We start from the raw sequence: 19,831 nt of genomic DNA, 5'->3' as shown, positions 1-19,831 counted from the left end.
CTAAACTGCAAGGAAGGCCAACAAACTTATTTTTCTCATAACAATTGCTTGGATGCTTTTTTAAAAAAGTAAAATTAAAATAATCAGTGTGAACAAAATGATCCTTTTGTTTTCTGGTTTCTTGTCTTCCTCTGCCCCCCATGCCCTGGCCCCCTGCCCCCTGCCAGTTGGTTGGGGTCACTAGCCGGCAACACCTACACTTCTGGTCCCCTAGGCCCTTGGTGCCCAGTAGCCTGGGAGCACTTCAGGAGCCTTGGCTCCCAGGCCCTGCCCTGGCCTTGCCCTCTGCACCCTGACAGTCAGTAACTTTTGCTGAATGAACAAAATAATGCTTACATCAACTTTAGGCTTTTAGAATCCATTAATCCATTCTTTTCCAAGCAAAGGTGGCAATGAAAATGGAAAAGAAAACCATTCCAGAAAGAAGACAAGGAAGAGAGTGGAAACATATTGCTGTAAAACACACTGCCGTTTCAGACACCAGGAGCCTCCTCCAAGTCATTTCTTTCCCTTTGCTGGCCCTGGTGGCTTGCCAGGTTCTGGTGGCTTGGCGGGTTCTGGTCCCTTGCCCTGCTGGGGTCCTTTTTCCTTTCCTGGAGGAGGAACCGGCGTATGCTTTTTGGCCTTCTTGCCTCTGAAGTGGTTTCTCTGAAGACACACATCGATAAAAGCAAAAACTCCAGCCGCACCAATAAGGATCTGGAAAACAAAACGGTCCTCATGACTTTTGCTTTTCATTCCAAAGGTGGTGAGTTTCCCTCCTGGTTTCTCATTCATCAGGGGGTGCTGTTTCACACATCCCCCATGTCCCCTCAAATGTCAACCATCTCTGAGAGGCTAGGAGCGTGCCTACTCCCTCAGCCTCTGCCTTCTCCACTCCCCCGTCCTGCCATCTCATCTCTGTTTCTTTTCTCTCTTGAAACCCAGCCAGAGTGGGACTGTTTGCTCTGGGGTCAGCAGCTACAGGAAGGAACTTGGGCTGGCTCCCCGGACATCATCTTTATTTAAATGGTGGTTCCGTTGGAAACATCTGTCTACTTTACTTTTTTTTTTTCCTTTGAGACGAAGTCTCGCTCCGTCGTCCGGGGTGGAATGCAGTGCTGCAATCTCTGCTCACTGCAACCTCTGCCTCCTGGATTTAAGTGATTCTCCTGCCTCAGCCTCCCAAGTTGCTGGGATTACAGGCATGTGCCACCATGCCTGGCTAATTTTTGTATTTTTAGTAGAAAATACATTTTCTACTAAATTTTGTAAATTTCATATTTTTGTATTTCACCATGTTGGCCAGGCTGGTCTCAAACTCCTGACCTCAGGTGATCCGCCCGCCTCGGCCTCCCAAAGTGCTGGGATTATAGGCATGAACCACTGCACCCGGCCTACTTAACTTTTAAACTTTGCTTTGATCCCAAGACTTTTGTGGAAAATAAAGAAGCCCTTGCCTTAAACAGAGGACAACACCCATCCTCCAAAAGAAGTGAATTCAGAGCAAATGCAAGGCCCAGCATGGAAAGACTCACCACAGCAAGTAAGTAGTGGAGATTCATGGATCGCCGACTTCTCACAGCAAAGACCACCGCTCCCACAAGGAACGCACAAGCAATCAGGTTGTTGAAGAAGTCCTGAAGGTGGAGAGGTTAGTCAGCCTCAGCCAAAGCCAGGGTCCCCATCAACAAACACTGCACCCTGGCTAGCTTCCTCCAAAGGAATGATTTGCAAACTTCCACCTGATTTTAAAATGTGTGCATAAAGATAAACACACACCGGGCTAGGTGGACATATCTGTGGCCCTCCAGCTGGGCTTTTTAAATTGAAACCTAAAAAGTCCAGGATGCTAAAATGCCCTCGTGCTGAAGCCTGTGAAGTCACCAGCCCCCTCTTCTACCATCTCTCTGTGAAATCACACATTTGGTTTCTGCCTATGTCTCCTCCCACTAATACTCATTTATTATTTTTATTTTCTACTTTTTGAGACAGGGTCTTACTCCGATTATGCAGGCTGGAGTGCGGTGGCACAATTTCTGCTCACTGCAGCCTCGACCTCCTCAGGCTCAGGTGATTCTCCCACCTCTGCCTCCTGAGCAGCTGCGACTACAGGTGTGTGCCACCAAGCCTGGCTAATTTTTTTTTGTGTGTGTATTTTTAGTAGAGACGGGGTTTCACCATGTTATCCAGGCTGGTCTCGAACTCCTGGACTCAAGCGATCCGCCTTCCTCGGCCTCCCAAAGTGCTAGGATTACAGGTGTGGGCCACAGCGCCCAGCCAATACACATTTGAATAAATACACAACTATAAAACGTCATGATGTCCCTCTTAAGGACCCCACCACCGCCTTTCAGCTCCCAGGACCAGCTCCCCTCTCTGGAGTCTGGGTGGGCTGCATTGGCTCTGATGGACTCTAGCATCTCATTGGGAGCCTGGCAGCTTCCTCTGCAACCCCCTGCCCTCGGCCTGACTTCCTAGACCCCTTCCCCTCTTTGCAAGGCAGCACCACCTCTTCCTTCCTCAACCCTCCTGCTCATCCCCTGTGACTTCAGTCTCGCCCTCCCCATACCATATACGCATTTCCCTCCTGCTAGTGACAAGGCATTGCCAAACTTCTCAGAGCTGGCCAAACCATGGCCATAGCAGGCTGGCTTCCTCCCGCATTTCTCCTGGGGCTAGAGGATGGGGTGAGAAGCAGCTGATCCTGCAGCGCTGGAAGACACCTGCCATCCCCCTTGGTTTCTATAGTGCCATTTCCTGCTGTTGTCCTTTCCTGGCCACTTTGTTTCAGGCCTTTTCCTTTTTAATGTTTTGAATTTTGATACATTTCAAATGCCCAGAAAATAATAGAACATCCTATCCCTGACTCCCACCTCCACCAGGCCAGGAGCCACTGACATTTAACAGATGTTAACGTCTTGCCAACGTCCCCTTTAGGCCTCTTTGAAAACAAGAAGTCCAACTTCACGGATGGAGCTGCAGCCCCCTTACTTCCTTCCCTTTTCCTGTCCCTCATGCCTCCCTCCTCCAACTTTTGGAAGCTGATGTGCAGTTTTCCTGTCTGAATTTGTGCTTTTCTACATATTATATATTTATAAACAATGTATACTATTTTGTGTATTTCAAAATACACTTTTTATATTTAAATAAAAGGTATCCTACCTTTCAATGCTTGCTTTTTGACTTTTGAGATTTATCCACATTGAGAAATATAGATTTATTAATTTTAACTGATGTAGCCTACTATATGAATGAACGAAATGAGACACAGGGTGTTTCTACCACTCACTGCAGTCTTGAACTCCTGGGCTCAAGCGATCCTCCCCACCTCAGCCTCAGCTGGGACTATAGGTGCCTGCCACTGTGCAATTAAAAAAAATTGTTTTTGTAAGCTGGGCGCAGTGGCTCACGCCTGTAATCCCAGCACTTTGGGAGGCTGAGGCGGGTGGATCACCTGAGGTTGGGAGTTCGAGACCAGCCTGACCAACATGGAGAAACCCCGTCTCTACTAAAAATACAAAATTAGCTGGGCGTGGTGGTGCATGCCTGTAATCCCAGCTACTCAAGAGGCTGAGGCAGGAGAGTCACTTGAACCCGGGAGGCAGAGGTTGTGGTGAGCCGAGATTGCGCCATTGCACTCCAGCCTGGGCAACAAGAGCAAAACTCCATCTCAAAAAAAAAAAAAATTGTTTTTGTAGAGGCAGGGCTTCCCTGTGTTGCCCAGGCTGGTCTCCAAGTCCTGGACTCCTGGACTCAAGTGATCCTCCTGCCTTGGCCTCCCAAAGTGTCGGGATTATAGGTGTGAGCCACTGTACCTGGCCTATGATGTCTTCTGTTGAAGTTTTAATTTTAATGGGATACATAGTCTGTCTCTCTCCCTCCCTTCCTCTCTGTCCACAAATCCCAGGGACAGTTATTGAATATTCTATTCAACTGTTTTATAATGCTACCTCCGTCATATACCAAGTTGCCATATGTTTGTAGATCTATTTCTGAGTTCTCTTTTCTATTCCTGTATTAGTCTACTCAGGATGCCATAATAAAATATCCCAGACTGGGTGGCTTAAACAACAGACATTAACTTTCTCGCAGTTTTGGAGGCTGAAGTCCATGAGCAAGGTGCCAGGAAATTCAGTTTCTGGTGAGGGCTGTCTTCCTGGCTTGCAGATGGCTGTCTTCTCACTACGTTTTCACATGGCCTTTCTTTGATGCGTGCGTGTGTATGTGTGTGCATGTGTGTGTGTGTAGAGAGAGAGCAAGCGGGAGAGAGAATTCTCTGCTCTCTTCTTATAAAGATACTGGCTGGGCGTGGTGGCTCACACCTGTAATCACAGCACTTTGGGAGGCCAAGGCAGGCAGATCACCTGAGGTCAGGAGTTCAAGACCAGCTAGGCCAACATGGCAAAACGCTGTCTCTAGTAAAAATTACAAAATTAGCCGGGCTTAGTGGCACATGTCTGTAATCCTAGCTACTCAGGAGGCTGAGGCAGGAGAATGCTTGAACCAGGAGGTGGAAGTTGCAGTGAGCTGAGATTGTGCCACTGCACTCTAGCCTGGGTGACAAGACCAAAACTCTGTCTCAAAACAAACAAACAAAAGACACTTATTTGATCAGGGCCCCAATGTTCTGACCTCATTTAACCTTAACTACCTCCTTAGAGGCCCATCTTCAAGTACAGTACAGTGGGGGTTAGGGCCTTGGCATATGATTTTGCAGAGTGGGAGACACAAACATCCAATCTGTAACAATTTTGTTAGTCTTCTTGTCAATCCCTGAGCTAGTACCAAAGCTTTATGGTAAATCTGATATCTTGTTGGGTGAGTCCATCCTTGTTAGTATTTTTTCTTCTTTCATAAGAATTTTAGAATCACCTTGTAAAAGTTCCATGAAAAACCCATGTTAGGTTGAAATTTTATTTAATTTATAGATTAATTCAGAATTGAATTGACATCTCTATGATAATAAGTTTTCATATTTGTGAATGTGGAATGTTTCTCTATTTACATTTTCCTTTGATGTCCATTACTAAAGTCTTATAATCTCTATGTAGTGTCTTACATATCTTTCAGTAGGTTTATTCTTAGACACCTTGTAGTTTGTGTTGCTGTTTTAAGTGATTTCTTTTAAAGAGCATTTTTTTTTTTTTGAGACAGTCTCGCTCTGTCACCCAGGCTGGAGTGCAGTGGCTCCATCTTGGCTCATGGCAACCTCTGCCTCCTGGGTTCTAGCGATTTTCATGCCTCAGCCTCTCGAGTAGCTGGGATTACAGGCATGCACCACCATGCCTGGTTAATTTTTGTATTTTTAGTAGAGCTGGTGTTTCACCATGTTGGCAAGGCTGGTCTGGAACTCCTGGCCTCAAGTGGTCCGCCCACCTCGGCCTCCCAAAGTGCTGGGAGTACAGGCGTGAGCCCCCGTGCCCAGCCAAAAAAATCTTGTTTCTCATTGTTCATTGTTGGTATTCAGGAACACTACTGCTTTTGTGTCTGGTAACCTTGTGGAACTCAATCAGTTCTAGTGATTTGACTGTAGATTCTCTTAGATTTTCTGTGTAGATAATTCTATTAGATTTCTCCTCTTCTCAATCTCTATACCTTTTTTTTTTTTGTCATATTGAACTAAGGTCTCCATCACAATGTTGAATACAAGAGAAGCTAGTAAGCATTTCTAAGGAAATGCTCCCGAAGTGTCACCTAAAATACAATTTGTGTAGGTTTGGATAGATGTCTATTTTATTTTATTTTATTTATTTATTTTTTGAGATGGAGTCTCACTCTGTCGCCCAGGCTGGAGTGCAGTGGCGCGATCTCGGCTCACTGCAAGCTCTGCCTCCCGGGTTCATGCCATTCTCCTGCCTCAGCCTCCTGAGCAGCTGGGACTACAGGCACACATCACTGTGCCTGGCTTCTTGACGCCTCTTTTATTATTTTTTAGACAGGGTCTCACTCTGTCACTCAGATTGGAGTGCAGTGGCACCATCAGAGCTCTCTGTAGCCTTGACCTCCTGGGTTCAAGCCATCCTCCCACCTCAGCCTCCTGAGTAGCTGGAACAATAGGCATGTGCCACCATGCTTGGCTAATTTTTAAATTTTTTTGTAGAGACAGGGTCTCCCTGTGTTGTCCAGTCTGGTCTCAAACTCCTGGACCAAAGGGACCCATCCACCTCAGCCTCCCAAAGTGCTGGGATTACAGGTGTGAGCCACCACACCCAGCCCGACAACCACTGATGGATGTTCTCACTCCATGTTCTGTCTCAATCTCTTATTTTCTCTCTATCTGTGTGCTGTGTTCTGGGTAATTTCCCCATACCTTTCAGTTAACAGTTCCTTCCTTCAGCTATGTCTGATCTGTTTTTGAATTCATCTATTGACATTTTTATTTCAATAACTATATTTTCTATTCTAGACACTGTACTTTTTAAAAATCTGTCTATTTTGTCCTCATAGTGTCTTACTCTTTTCTCAGGACTCTTATGTCTATAATCCCTTAAAATATATTATTATTTTCAGACAGCTCTTCTATTATCTCATATTCTTAGGATTCTAATCCATTTGTTGTGTTTGTTGATTCTTAGTAAGGGGATTTTTTAAATTCAGGTGTTTAGTAGTTTTGAATTATTAGTTCATTTTTGACAAGGCTTTCCCCCCACCCCCACTGTGAGAATCTCTTCATGCCTTGATTGTGATTTTGCATTTGTTTCTATCAGGAGTCCAAGGATATCAGCAGAATGTCATCAGACTGGGATCAATTTTTATGCTAATTCCCAGGGATGAAGGTTTCTGGGCTGCATGAAGGTTTCTAGGCTGCAGGTAACAAAAATTCAAACTCCATTCTGTACAAAGGGCAGGCTTAAGCTTTCTATTTCTCAAGGAAGACTTCCTCTCCGCCCACTCAAAGCTCAGGCAGAGATGAACATGTTTTCTTATTCCTCTGTGTTGGGAATAAGAAGGGTATGTGTCTTTGTCCATCTTTTCCCTAAGGAGGTAGTCTTTCCAGGGTGCTGGCTTTATACAGGGTTTTCAGTTCTAAATTCCCACTTTGCTTAGGATCAAGGCCTTATTTCCTGACTTGAGAGTGCATGAAAATCCAGGCTGTAGGTTCCTGAGACAATACCTCTTGGACCATTCCCACTTTCCCACTCATACTTTGTAGCTTATGTGATCACTGCCCTGTTTTCCATTTCTGGCGCCTGTGTGTTTTCATTTCTTTTTTGCCAGCTCATTCATTCAGTTAAAGCAATACTGGTTACATTTCCCCTGGTATTTTTAGGTAAGCACAGCAGGAAGATGTTCAGGGTTCATTGGTTTTTCATCTTGCTGGAACTAAAAATGTCTTCTCAGGCTCCTTGTTTAGGAACTTGTCCTCTGCCTGTCCTTTTACCTTGTCCTCTGCTTGTCCCTTTTCTGAGAGTCCTTATTTGGCCCTCCTGTCCTTTCTCCCTGTATTGGAGGTCCTCATCTGCTTCACCAAGACCTCTGGATCCCTGGACCCTAATAGCTTTTAACAAGAAGGCAGGATGAAATGTACTCATAAAGCTAAGTTTGAAGCCTTTTTTCTGCTACTTACCAGCTGAGTGACCTGGGGGCAAGTTACTTGGCCATTCTAGGCCAATTTCCTCATGTGTAACGTGAGTGAAACAGTGAACAAGAGGGCTCTGGAGGCAGGCTGTGAATGTGCAATGAACAAAGGGACTGGGGAATTGGGGTCTTCATTGACTGGCAAGGGGTTAGGTGGGTGTGCCCTGTGGTTAAACAGGTGATGGGCAGGGATTCAATTCCATGAGTCCTCAGGCACGGTGTCAAGCAATTTACATTTAATCCTCAGGATTGAATGTCAGTTCTGCAAGGAATGTGACTGTCTCATGTTACAGACGAGGAAACAGGCTGGGAATGGTTTAGTAACTTGCCCAGTTCTGTCTCTTTCCACTAGACGACTGCTTTGGGCTGAACATCCTTCTGATCCAAACATCCTTTATAGGGATATTCATTGGAGACCTAACGCTGCTTTAGAAGTGATTTTTTTTTTAAATTCCCATTTTGTTTTATTTTATTGACTTATGGGAGAGTAATTTTCTTCTTTGAATTTTGGGAATGGGGTCCTTCTGGGGTGATCTCCTGTCAAGTGTGAGCTGGCACAGGAGTTCGGAGGAACAGCTGGTTGCTACACCTCCCCTTCCCCTAAAGAGAACAAAGGCTCAGGCCCTCTTTGACCACCAGGTGAGTAAGAGTTCCCCACTCTCACTCCAACACACAGATAGGCTTTTTGGAGCATTTTCTGCCTAGCTACCCCTCTTGCACCCAGCTGTCTCTGCCTGGGCCCCACTGATGTTCTGAGTCCCTGACCCAGGCACAGATATGGGAGGTGAGGTGTGTCTCTCTGTTTGGTGACTTTCCAGGTGCCAAGACACACCTGATCAGCATTCTGGACGCAGGCACTCCCCATCACCCCTTACTTACAGAAATGGGCCACAGGATGAAGGGTATGTATCTATGAATGGCAAAGCTGTACAGTAAGATGAAGAAGCTGAAGATGGATATCTCCATGGTGATGATAAGCCTCAAGATGGGGTGCACGGTGAGTGAGGACAACAGTATCATTGCCGCTATTAGGCAGCCCTGCAGTGAGACATAGACACCTGAGCCAGCAGCAAGGGCCTCTCACCATCTCTCTGAGGACCCCTGGAGCCTACTCCTCCTTCCCCCCACCCTCGGCCAAGGCCCCCCACCCAGGGATACCAGTTTAGCTCACCAAACTCAGAATCTTGATCTCAGCGTGCCCCAAGAGCCAGAACTCTTTATTGCTGTCTTTTAATTCCCACCGGTAGCGGCGACACCCCCTCCTCGTGCCCACTTCGTGCTTGGGCTGCACGGCCTTTTGAGGTTTGTCCGATGGCTCCTTATCGTCCTGCACCGCCTTTTGAGGTTTGTCCGATGGCTCCTTACCGTCCTTCTTGTCTTCCTCGGGTTTGGCCCCGGGTGGAGGTGGAGCTGGCGCTGGCTCTGGCTTGGCCCACTTTGTCGCCTTAGGTGCCATGACTGACTCGGTGTCCTTGGCTTCTCACAGCTGGCCTGTTTCTTCTCTCTCCTGCTGTTTCTGGGTAGGCCAGGCCTACTAGAGTGCCTGGTGTCCACCGAGTGGCTCAGAGGGCGCGCTCAGCTAACTGCCAAGACCACCGAATGCCAACTCCTGCGCCCTCTCCACGCGCGCCCGTCTCCTCGCGCAGCTCCCATCCGCCCGGCAGCGGCCGGATCCGCCCACCCTCCACGCGCCGGCCCCCGACGGGCCCCAACTCCGTTCCCAACCCGCCGGTCCCACCTCCGCGCGGAGCTGCCCTCGCGGTCCCATCCCGGCGTCTCCAGGTGGCCGCAGGTCTGTAAGCCGCCGCTCCGCTGCGGGGTCGGGGGGCTGCGAGCACCGGGTCAAGGCCCTGAGCTCCGTGGGCGCAGCGCCAAGCGCAGGAAAATACAACGCGACTTTCACACAAGGCAACGAGAGGAAGCAGGTGTTCTCGATAAAAGCAGCAGCCCTAATTTTATGGTCACATTTAGGCTGGAATGGGTGACAGCACGCGAGCTCGGGGGTGGGCTCGGAGGCAGCGATTCGACAGACACGTGCATCTGCTAGGGCGCCGGGCTGGCTTCAGGCGGGCCTCTGCCGGGCGTCGGGGCCGGTTTCGGGGTAGGCGTTCTTGGCGGGGGAAAGCTTCCTTTCAACTTCGACTCCCAGGAATCTTTTCAAGTTAGTCATCTTCTTGGTGACCACAAACGCATCGATGCAACACACGATTACCGCTGTGAGACACAGGGACTGTCAGATACAAGACCATGTGCGGGAAGGAAAGACGGGGTTATTTTGCAGCTCAGTAGCAACCTCTCGAACCTATCCCTATCCAGGGTGGGCGCTGCGGGTGGCCTCCTGTCCCCTCTGACCCTTCACTACTTTCTTGGCGCCTGCCCAATTGGCTGCTGCAGGCGGATTCTGCCTTTCCCAGAAAAAGGGATTTTGGAAGTGGGGGATTTTGTTGCCAGTAGTAGCCTCGCTTGATGTCCGAGGCACCCGGAAAGGACTAGGGAAGGGCAGTGGCCCTAGGTGGCTGCAGGTAGGGGTTAGGTCCTGAGAAGCCCTCTCCGTGGAAAGACTTTTGGGCTATGTTTGCAAAGGGCAGGAAGGAGTTCCAAAGGGGAGGAGGAGGACCCAGGCACTGGACTAGGGTCTCTAAGGAATCTGGTGTGGCCAGGACCTCCAGAGCCGCTGAGAAGGGGGCAGAGTTGAGGCTGGAGGGGTGCAGGATCTGGGACTCTATCAAGAGGTCAGGTGTGAGACTCAGAAAACCTGCTTGCAGTGGCCATGAGGTGAATGGAAGGTGAACCAGGCTGGAGGCAGGAAGACCAGTGAGTGGTGGGGTGGGATGCTGCCATCCAGGTAAGAAATGGATACCTAGGGGTGGGAACCCCTGGCAGTAGAAGGAGTGATTGCAGAGTCAGCCGATGGGGACCAGGGGCTGATGGCACAGATATTCCCCTGTGCACTCCGGGACTCTTGACAACCTTGGATGTTTCTCTTTATGGTCACTTAATTCCTGGATGCTTAATGAGCTTTTCCTAGGTATGTCTTGCCCCAGTGAATCTGTGAGCTTCCCCAAAGGGGAAAGGGCTCTATCCCCAGCACTGAGCTCATGTCTGGCACAATCAATGGGATTGACAGGTATTTATTGATTATAGAATGAATTCAAATGAACTCTTTTTTCTGCATTAATTTCTGTTCTCATTGTTTAACTTCTTGAACCAAAGCCCTACCTCCCCTCCCAACCCCCTGAATCTTCCAAGCATTTGATCTGCCATTTCTTTTGAGTCCCAGTTTGTCCCAGTCTTGTGGCCCAGAGCAAGGTATTTAACCTCAGTTCCTATATCTGTACAAATGAGAGTTGTAAAGATTAAGTCAGAGTGTGCCCCGCTTGGTGCAGGGCATATACTGGGCACTTCAACATGTGGCAGTTTCCTTCCTTCCTTCCTTCCTTCCTTCCTTCCTTCCTTCTTTCCTTCCTTCCTTCCTGAATAGGCTGGATTACTCACTTTAGACAGTGCACTTTTCCCCCCTTACAATCTCTCTTATCATCTGTCTTTAAAATACAATTCTCTAGTCCAGAAAATCAAAGTCCTATTTATAGACAAAAAGATCTTGCTTAACATTTCAAAAATAGTGTCCACAATTCTCAAAAGGGGTTTAGCAGACTCTTGTTTTTGTACCTATTTGGAGAATGCATGTTAGAATTAAGATTTTCATGAGCTCAGAGTTTGTGCAACTTCATATCACCTGAACAAGTCAGTGCAAGAAGGAGAGTGGGTGGCAGTGGGGATTTTGCTTGGTTAATGATATAATGGGGTCTGCCAATTTCCCTTTTCAAAGTCTTGGAATACTGATCTTAAATGGAGTCATGAAGGCCTCTACTTACCCCCCCGACATAGAGTAAATGCCTTCTTTTCTTTTCTTGCATGGCCAAGATGGCAACTACTGAAAGGAACACAGCTGTAATGATACTGTTGGTAAGATCCTGTAATAAAGAACTGAAAATTATCAAGTTTACACAACAATATAATTTCACAAATATTTAAACTGGTCAATTACACATCTAAGAATAGATGCCTTTAAAAAACCTTCCATTTGATTAAGATGAGGAGGAACCTTCAGAGGCATAATTCTTACATCGTCCAGAGCCATGAGTTTATGTGGTTTTAAGATCCTAGATATGACTTTGTCTGTAGAAACGGGTTTATTTTCATTAAAGAATACCATTAGAAAAAAAGCTAACAACTTTTTCCATAAAGGGAATAGGAAAGTGAGCATGAAAAAACCTGGTGGTCAAGGGGCCTAGCCCAAATTGGCCCTCCATAAATGTGATTTTTTTTGGGAAGTCTTATATTTTTTAATGTAAATTCTGCATTCTATTCCATAACTCATTTGTTTTAATATAAAAATAAAATTTTAGATGAGCACTTTAATTATTGGTTTACTTCTTCTCCCAAATCTGCAGGTAAAGCCAACGCTCTGGAAATTGGGCCACATTTATTCTGTGAGTTCATGTGTCCCAAGAGCATATGAACTCATCTGAGGAGCAGGCCTGATATTCTGGAGTGAATGTTTTTTGCTCTTTCCTGAAACATGGCCAGAATTGGGTGTGCCCCGACATCTGCAGGCTCATTGTGCTCCTTCTTCTGGGTTTCAATTGGGTTTCAGTGCTGAGTTCTTCTTTTTTTTTTTGAGACAGAGTTTCACTCTTGTCACCCAGGCTAGAGTGCAATGGTGCGATCTTGGCTCATTGCAACCTCCGCCTCCCAGGTTCAAGCAATTCTCCTGCCTCAGCCTCCCGAGTAGGTGGGATTACAGGTGCCTGCCACCACGCCCAGCTAATTTTTGTATTTTTTAGTAGAGACGGGGTTTCTTCATGTTGGCCAGGATGGTCATGAACTCCTGACCTCAAGTGATCCACCCGCCTCGGCCTCCCAAAGTGCTGGGATTATAGGCGTGAGCCACCACGCCCGGCCAGTCCTGAGTTCTTTAACTGCTAGCCCAGCCTGCTTCTTTGTGTGCTGAAATGAATAGTGAGGATGAGTGTGTGGCAGTGCCCTCCTGGGTGAGCAGTGGCTGGGTTTCCTTAGCAAAACAATAATGGAGGAACGAGTACGCAGTGTGTCAGTGGCAGCAGTGTATGGCTAGGGGCAAAAGCCCAGAGGATGTAACCACAATATGGGCCAGACAGCTAATCTGAATAGCTCAAGTCTTTGAGTGTTGATGGTCTGCCTTGGTAATGGCAGCCTTTCTGGCACACTCGTCCAAACACAGCAAGAAGCACTGCCATCCAGTGTATGGTATCATGGAATCACAATGGCTCCAATGGAGCTCTTTGATGTGTCAAGCATTTCCCAGTCCATCATTTAACCTCATTTAACCCTCACAAAGCAGCCTCCAAAGTCAGAATTGCCATCATCCCCAGTTTACAGAGGACATGGTGGAGGCTTGGAGTTTTTCAGTTGCCTAGGATTGAATAATGGGTGGAATCAGAACTCAACTCACTATTGCCTCCCATCAGGGACACCCAAATAAGGAGGAAATGAGCTATTCTCCCAGTCTGGAAGTGCAGCATCCAATCCATCTTTGGCATTTTCTGTGGAATGGGTCTGGAGGGTCAAAATGATACAGTACCAGTCAGCTGAGTATTTTTGTTGATGAACTCTTTTGGCCTGCCAGTTCCTAGATTGGGCGTATTTTATCACCCATCTGCCAACTTGCTAATTTGTATAATGGGGATAATGACTGAGGTTCATTGGCTCTGAGGATTAAATGGCATAATGAATCTGAAAGCATCTGATAACATGCCTGGCATCTAGTAGCTGGTGGGAGTGCATCAAAATGTAGGTTCATATCTGCCCTCAAAATGTTAACAGATAGTAAACTCTCTGCAAACTCCAGATGTTCTTCCTATTGGGGCTGGCGGCCGAGGAGCCCTCTTGTGGAATGTGACTTGCCTCTTGGAAAGGCACTAATGCCTACTGTTTTGGTGCCTGGTAGTTAATGCTGGAACAGGGGTATGTAGCAGGGCTGGTGGAGGTTGGAAGTAAGTCCCAGCTGGGTTCTGCAGGCTGAGCGAGAGGTCTGCCCATAGTGGGCAGGCCTGACTGAGGCAGGTACAGTGGTTTGCAGCTTTGCAGGAAGCTTACACCTGAAGATTGTATAAACCAAGGTAGTCAAAGATGTGAACAAGGATTCTTAACAACTGAGAAGCAGAGTATAAACTTCAAAAGTCAAATATTCTTTTTTAAAAGTTGCTGTTGGCCAAAATATCTATATAACCAGAGCTCAGTTTCTCTGACCACTAACCAGCTGTGGTCTTAGATTACAAGAATTTGAACAAACGCACATCAATAATGATAATAAAAAACCAACCACAGACCAGGCCCAGCCAGTCTTTGACTTCCTGTCATCATTTTATCTCCTTGTTGGACTATGGACATTATAGTTTACTGTGGTCCTTACTTACAAAGAAGCGCTCTCCTGAACTGTCCATTGGAGCTAAGGTTTGCCTTGCATCTAACATTTCTATTGTAGCTAGCTCACATTTATTGAGCACTTACTGTGCCAGTGTGTTAATATGTGATCTCATTTGATTCTCACAACAAACTCTCATTATCCCCAGTTTACAGATGGGTAAGCAACTTGCCCAGGGTTGTTCAGTCAGTAAGTGGCTATGACCTTGGGCAGTCTGATTTGAGTGCCCATGAGCCTTCTTCCTGCTAACCTCCTCCCTTTTGCCTTAGACACAGACTCTCCTATCTGCCTCATCTGGGCAGAGAGACAGATATCCCTGATGGCTGTGTTAAAATTGCAGCTGAGCTTGGCCATGTGCGGGAGGACTTCCACTTTCCTCATAAATACCATCCTTACTTGTTACATTTTTCTTTCTCCGCTAAATACCTTATTGACTCAAGTAGCCTTCTCTGACTAAAATGAGAAATGTGTTTTTTCTTGACAATTTTTCCATAAAGCTTCCAAACTATTCTCTGAGATATTAAAATCATGTAGAATTGTAAGTAGGAAAGAGAAAGATGCCTTAATGGTGAGTGCTTATTATTAAAAAAAAAAAAACACTGAATATTAGGAAAAAAGTTAAACAGGCCAGGCACGGTGGCTCATGCTTGTAATCCCAGCACTTTGGGAGGCTGAGGTGGGTGGATCACCTGAGGTCAGGAGTTCGAGACCAGCCTGGCCAACATGGTGAAACCCTGTCTCTACCAAAAATACAAAAATTAGCCAGGCATGGTGGTACATGCGTATAATCCCAGCTACTCAGGAGGCTGAGGCAGGAGAATCGCTTGAACCTGGGAGGTGGAGCTTGCAGTGAGCCGAGATCGTGCCACTGCATTCCAGCCTGGGCAACACAGTGAGACTCCATCTCAAAAAAAAAAAAAAAAAAAAAAGAAAAACGTTAAACATGATTTGTTTCACAAAATGTAGTATTTGTAATTGGAATTTACAAACAATGAATATTATCTGGTATTCAATTAACTGCAACTTTCATTGGTTTCATTTTTTGTTTTGTTTTAGTTTAAAATGTTTATTCCTTTTAAAAAATTGCTTTCTGTTGGCAAAAACATCTGCTTCACCAGAACTCAGCTTCTCTGACCATGCTGGATTATATTCTTTATGATGTAGAAGTGTTTAAAATATGAGCTATTTAGAAGACAATAATTCAAATTCATAATTTCTTACGATCTTGGTACCTGACACTAGGCTAGAGTGGGGCGAGTTGGTAAACCTAAAAATGAAGAGAATGTGTGGGGTGAGGAAAATTGTACTTTTCCTAGCTTTGATGCAGACTTATGCTGGTAAAAACGGGTTTAAATTTTAAATTAACTTTATTTACTGATTTAATTCCACTCTCAAGTCTGCAGGTAAAACCAGTGCTGTGGAAGCTGGCACATTTATTCTGTGAGTTCACATGAATCAAGAACGCCAAGAGCCCATCTGAGGGGACCTCATAGGCCCTAACATAGGTTAGGGGTTGAAAGCAGGACCTGTGTCTTTCCCATGGTGTCAGGGTCCCTGGCACACCCTTCACAGCTGCAACTCAGAGACTGAGTATGGGTCCATCCTCTGTCCAGAGGAGGAGGCCTTGACAAAATATGGTCCCAGAGCCCACAGATCTCAGCAAGTCACCTGTATCTGCAGTCAGTTCTCTTTGGGGCTTCCCTGCTGAGTCCAAGCCCTGATGTGTCACAGTCTGTCTCCCTGGCGGAGACTTTTACCCTCACCCCTTTGTCAAACAGTAATCGGAATAGGGAAATAAGGAACTCTGTCCTTTTATGAGCCTTTAAGTTAGAAATCGCCACTGAAAGTCAGTACTCCTTACCCTAATCCCATACCTCCTGGGAGCCAAGCCTTCTTGCCTGGAGGGAAGGGCTGAAAGGAAGTGGTAGCTGCATGCTGGGCACTCTCAGCTGTGGGCAAGCCTCTGAAGCTGTGCAGAGCCCGACTCAAAACAGTTCTAGTATGAAATTGACCGTGTGTTCTGTGGCTTCCTGCACTGACCTTATCATAAGGTCCCAAGTGACTCCTGAAGCTTGATTCTAAGCCTGCCTACCTTCTGAAGTGCCAAGTCATCACCTCCTAGCACCAATACCCTCACAAAACTAGCACATTCCCTACTGTGCCAAGGCCTCCCAGTGTAGCTACTTGCCCCTCTGAAAAACTGTGTAGGTACACATCCTTCATCTCACAGAATCTGAAAGAGCGCACTTGAAAGGAAGGGACTGGATAGGAGAAGAGAACGCAATTTGGGTCCTGTTTTGATGAGTCTTTTTCAAAAACTTCCAAGTTAATTAAATCACCATCTGACCAACTGTGTGGTTGCTCAGTATGTGTCCTGCCAGTGTGAGCTGAACATCAGAATAACTGGGCAACCATCTTGGTAACAGAGAGTTTCCCCACCATGAAGCTCCTGGGAGCTCACAAGGCATATCCTGTGCTGTGCTAGGTCTGGCCCATGCTCTCTAGGACAGTAGCAGGAAAAGACAGGGGCTCCAAATCACCTCTGGGCTCCCAGTCATCCCCAAAAAAGAGGATACTGTCACTTAAGACAGACACAGCAAGGGGGCCTGGCTTTATTGGAGTTGACCAAAGGCCTGTAACCCTACAAGAGCTGGGCTGAACTTCCTGTGACCACTGTGAGAATAGGTTATCTCATAGGACACTCATGGTTCATGCTCAGGAGATCCTAGTTCTTACCTTTGTCTGGGATACTTCTTGGGCATTACCACTGGACCCTACAGCAAAGTATGATGTCTCCTGGCCCTCTCCAGCTTTATGTGTGGACCCAGCCTGCATGAGTCCATTTCTCAGAGGGCTCTGATCCTCCTGACCACAGCTGATGGTGCTGTGGAGCCATCAGTCACCCACCCCCAAGGGCCTGTGTACACCTACCAGGATAACCAATTCACCTTTGGTGCTGTATTTTAAGAAAAGCATGAGGAAACAAGATACAGAGATAAAATTTAGAGAAGCTGAGGAGGACATAAAGACATAGTTTCACTGAGTTTCTTACCTTAATGGAGAATGGAGATAGAAAACCATCACAAGATAATAGGTTGTAAAGTCTGGAAAGAGTCTGGGCTTTAGAGTCAGATAGACCTGGGTGCATATCTGAGTTTCTGGCACCTACATATGGCTACTGAATTGAATTCAATTGGCAACTGAATGTCTTTAATCCAATTTTCTCATCTGTTAAATGAGGGGTGAGGGGTGACCATAACCTCACTGGGTTGTTGTGAGGATTAAATAAGGTGACATGAAAAAGTATCTGGCACATGGTATATGCTCAAAAATGGTTACTTTACCTTCCCTTCTTGAAAATTTCCATGGACAGAGATTTGAGTTTCCCCTGAGAAACCTCTCCATAACTAAAAGGGTCTTCCACATGTTCAATTAAGGTTGCTCATATTTGCTTTGTCTGCTTCCTGTACTCGGCATTCTGTGGGACAGAGAGAGCTCAGCAGCCTTTGCAGAAAATCTCTCACAGATTTGAAGACAATGTTTGAGTTTTAGCTCAAAAGGAACATTCTGACTTTAAGGTTAGAAAAATGTTCTATAAGGAAGTGGGATGTGGAAGAGGCCTAAGCTCTGAATTAGGATTGTTCACAGCGCAAGACAGAATGGCAAACGCCACCCAGCTATCTGATGGGTCTGATGGGTGGCTGTTCTTTTTGGACATTAGAATATTTACTTTGTGTCACATACTATGTTATTGGCTTTGCACACATTTAAATGTTTCAGGAACCCTATGAGGTAGTTATTATCACACTTTTCCTTCTCTGTATTTCTTAAATGGGGAAACTGAGGCTAAAGGTTACATAGCTAGTAAGGTGGCAGGACCAGAATCTGGGCCTATGGCTGCCTCTGGACAAAACCGTACTGCCTCTCTAGTCTGAGACCTGAGGGGTTAGCTTTAGTAATTGTTCAGTTGGCAAAGAATGTGAAAGTCTGGAAAAGCTATTAAAGAAGGCTCTGTAATGTCTTTTTCTGGATAGTCCGGCACTTCTTTGTGATATGGACCCTAACACACACACACAGGTTGACTCTACAATCTTTAAGTGTATGCACGGCAATTTTCTACAATGCCATCATATCAACTTTTGCTTTTGGGGAGAATGTTTATAATCAGAGTGCTCTCTGCAAAGTAGAAGCATGCACTGTTTTACAAGCAATGGCTGAGAAATGTGCTTACCTACTTTATGTACTAAGTAAATTTTTTTTTTAGGACAAGCTGAAAAGTACCATGTGTCTAGTGCCATAATGAGGGGTTTTACACTCAGGGCTGGAGCAGGGGTGTGTTGGCTGTCCTGCAGGCACAAGGGTCCAAGGAATCCTTCTGGACCAGGGCAACACCCTAACTGTCACAGCTCAGCTATGTCCTTGTCTAGAGAGATAGCTCCGTTGTTTTCACTTAAGGAGAGCCCTTACTCTGGGGCTGAGGGCAAAGCTTGGATTTGAAGAATTGTAAAAATGAACACTTACAAGTAAGGGCCAATGTAAATAGGTCAGCAAGTGGTGAAGGGTTAGCACATATATTAGAATAAAAAAAACAACAATGCAGATTTCCAGACTTGTGATTGTTATAAATGACTCATTGGCTTGGGTGATGATGAAACAAGCTAATGCTCCTATGATAAGACTCTGCAATAAAAGAAACAGGATTTGTTTTAATGCATGATTTAAAAAAATCTACATTGTCAGAATGTAAATCTGATTATATCACAGTACAGTGGCCTGTACTGTTTTGCACATACATTTTTAACATTTCTTACATTTTGAAGAAATGAAATACATGAAAATAATAAAAAAAGCACACAGTATAGAAGGATAAAATAATACCAATTTATTTCTCTTCCCCCAACCCAACCTTAGTCTCTCTCCTTAAAAGTAACCACTATTAACAGTTTATATTTCATACTAGAAAGAAGTCTGTATATATACTGGTAAAGTACATATACATTGATTTTGGTAGAAACAGTGAGGAAGAGCCTCAGTTTTCTTTCTTTCCAAACAGCTGCTGATTATCTCAACATCATTTATTGGGAAATGCCAGTATTATCCCTATTGATCTGAAATCCAACCTTTATTGTATACTAAATTCTCAGATGTAGTTTGGTCTCTTGAGACTGTTCTCTTCCATTGAATTGGTGCTTCCTTCTCTAGTACTCTTAAGTTATAGACAATTCACTCTATATTGAGTTATTGTTTCGCCTAGTCTTCCTCTTCTTACTCATTCTCAGACTGTTTATGTCTCCCATGTTTGTGTTGGTCAAGTTCCCCAGACTAAGCCTGTTGGCATTTTAGTTGGGATTTCTAAATGAAATACTTATAATTTGGAAAAATTACAGAATTTAGTTTTTCTCAAGAACAAAATATATCTTTCCAGTTATTTTAGTGGTTTTTAAAAAATATCTCTCAGGAGAGTTTTAAAGTTTTCTTCCCATATGTGTATCACATTTCACTTATTTTTAGATATTTGATCATTTTGATTACTGTTGTAAAGAGAAATATTTTCTTATATTTTAAGTGGTTATTTGTCTAGGAAAGCTTTTATTTATTAACACAATAATGAGTCACCTGACTAAATCATCTTGCTCTAAATTGTTTCCAGTTGATTTGTTTTTTTCTAGATATGCAATCACATTAGCTGAAAGAAAGGATATATTTTACCTCCTTTTTTTTTTTTGAGACAGTCTTGCTCTGTCGCTCAGGCTGGAGTGCAGTGGCGTGATCTCAGCTCACTGCAACCTCTGCTTCCTGGGTTCG

At 45.3% G+C, this 19,831-nt stretch overlaps 2 protein-coding genes across 15 annotated transcripts in view; both read right to left on the bottom strand.

The window, feature by feature from the left end:
- Window positions 1–342: 342 nt before the first annotated feature.
- On the bottom strand, window positions 343–9,233 carry CMTM2 (CKLF like MARVEL transmembrane domain containing 2). The gene is made up of 4 exons (XM_019011391.4): window positions 8,732–9,233; window positions 8,440–8,598; window positions 1,518–1,619; window positions 343–699 (listed from the first exon to the last, which is right to left on the bottom strand). Exons 1-4 carry the CDS (start codon window positions 9,014–9,016, stop codon window positions 499–501), a joined length of 747 nt encoding a protein of 248 aa, XP_018866936.2. The 5' UTR covers window positions 9,017–9,233; the 3' UTR covers window positions 343–498.
- A 255-nt stretch (window positions 9,234–9,488) lies between these two features.
- CMTM1 (CKLF like MARVEL transmembrane domain containing 1) overlaps window positions 9,489–19,831 on the bottom strand; it is a 12,929-nt gene continuing 2,586 nt past the window's right edge. For 2 of the 14 annotated variants that reach the window (XR_008672700.2, XR_008672701.2), the window contains exons 2-5: window positions 18,548–18,706; window positions 17,371–17,504; window positions 11,436–11,534; window positions 9,775–9,790 (exon numbers count right to left, since the gene is read on the bottom strand). Coding sequence is in view for 11 of the 14 variants with exons in the window: in XM_019012442.2 (XP_018867987.1) it covers window positions 9,623–9,790; window positions 11,436–11,534; window positions 18,548–18,706 (426 nt within the window). In the remaining 3 variants the exon portion in view is untranslated. Of the gene's footprint in view, window positions 9,791–11,435; window positions 11,548–17,370; window positions 17,505–18,547; window positions 18,707–19,831 lie in introns of all 14 variants that reach the window. The other 12 variants (XM_019012442.2, XM_019012443.4, XM_019012446.2 and 9 more) reach the window with 8 other exon arrangements.

The sequence above is a fragment of the Gorilla gorilla genome, chromosome 18 (genome assembly GCF_029281585.2).
Source record: "Gorilla gorilla gorilla isolate KB3781 chromosome 18, NHGRI_mGorGor1-v2.1_pri, whole genome shotgun sequence".
Lineage (NCBI taxonomy): Eukaryota > Metazoa > Chordata > Mammalia > Primates > Hominidae > Gorilla > Gorilla gorilla.
Note: the sequence above shows the minus strand (reverse complement) of the source record. Positions and strands in the feature narration are given on the sequence as shown.

Coding starts and splice junctions, on each gene's coding strand:
- CMTM2 (XM_019011391.4), bottom strand. CDS start 9,016: ATGGCACCTAAGGCGACAAAGTGGGCCAAGCCAGAGCCAGCGCCAGCT. Junction 8,599..8,731: donor AGATCAAGATTCTGAGTTTG/GTGAGCTAAACT, acceptor GTCTCACTGCAG/GGCTGCCTAATAGCGGCAAT. Junction 700..1,517: donor TCCACTACTTACTTGCTGTG/GTGAGTCTTTCC, acceptor TTTGTTTTCCAG/ATCCTTATTGGTGCGGCTGG.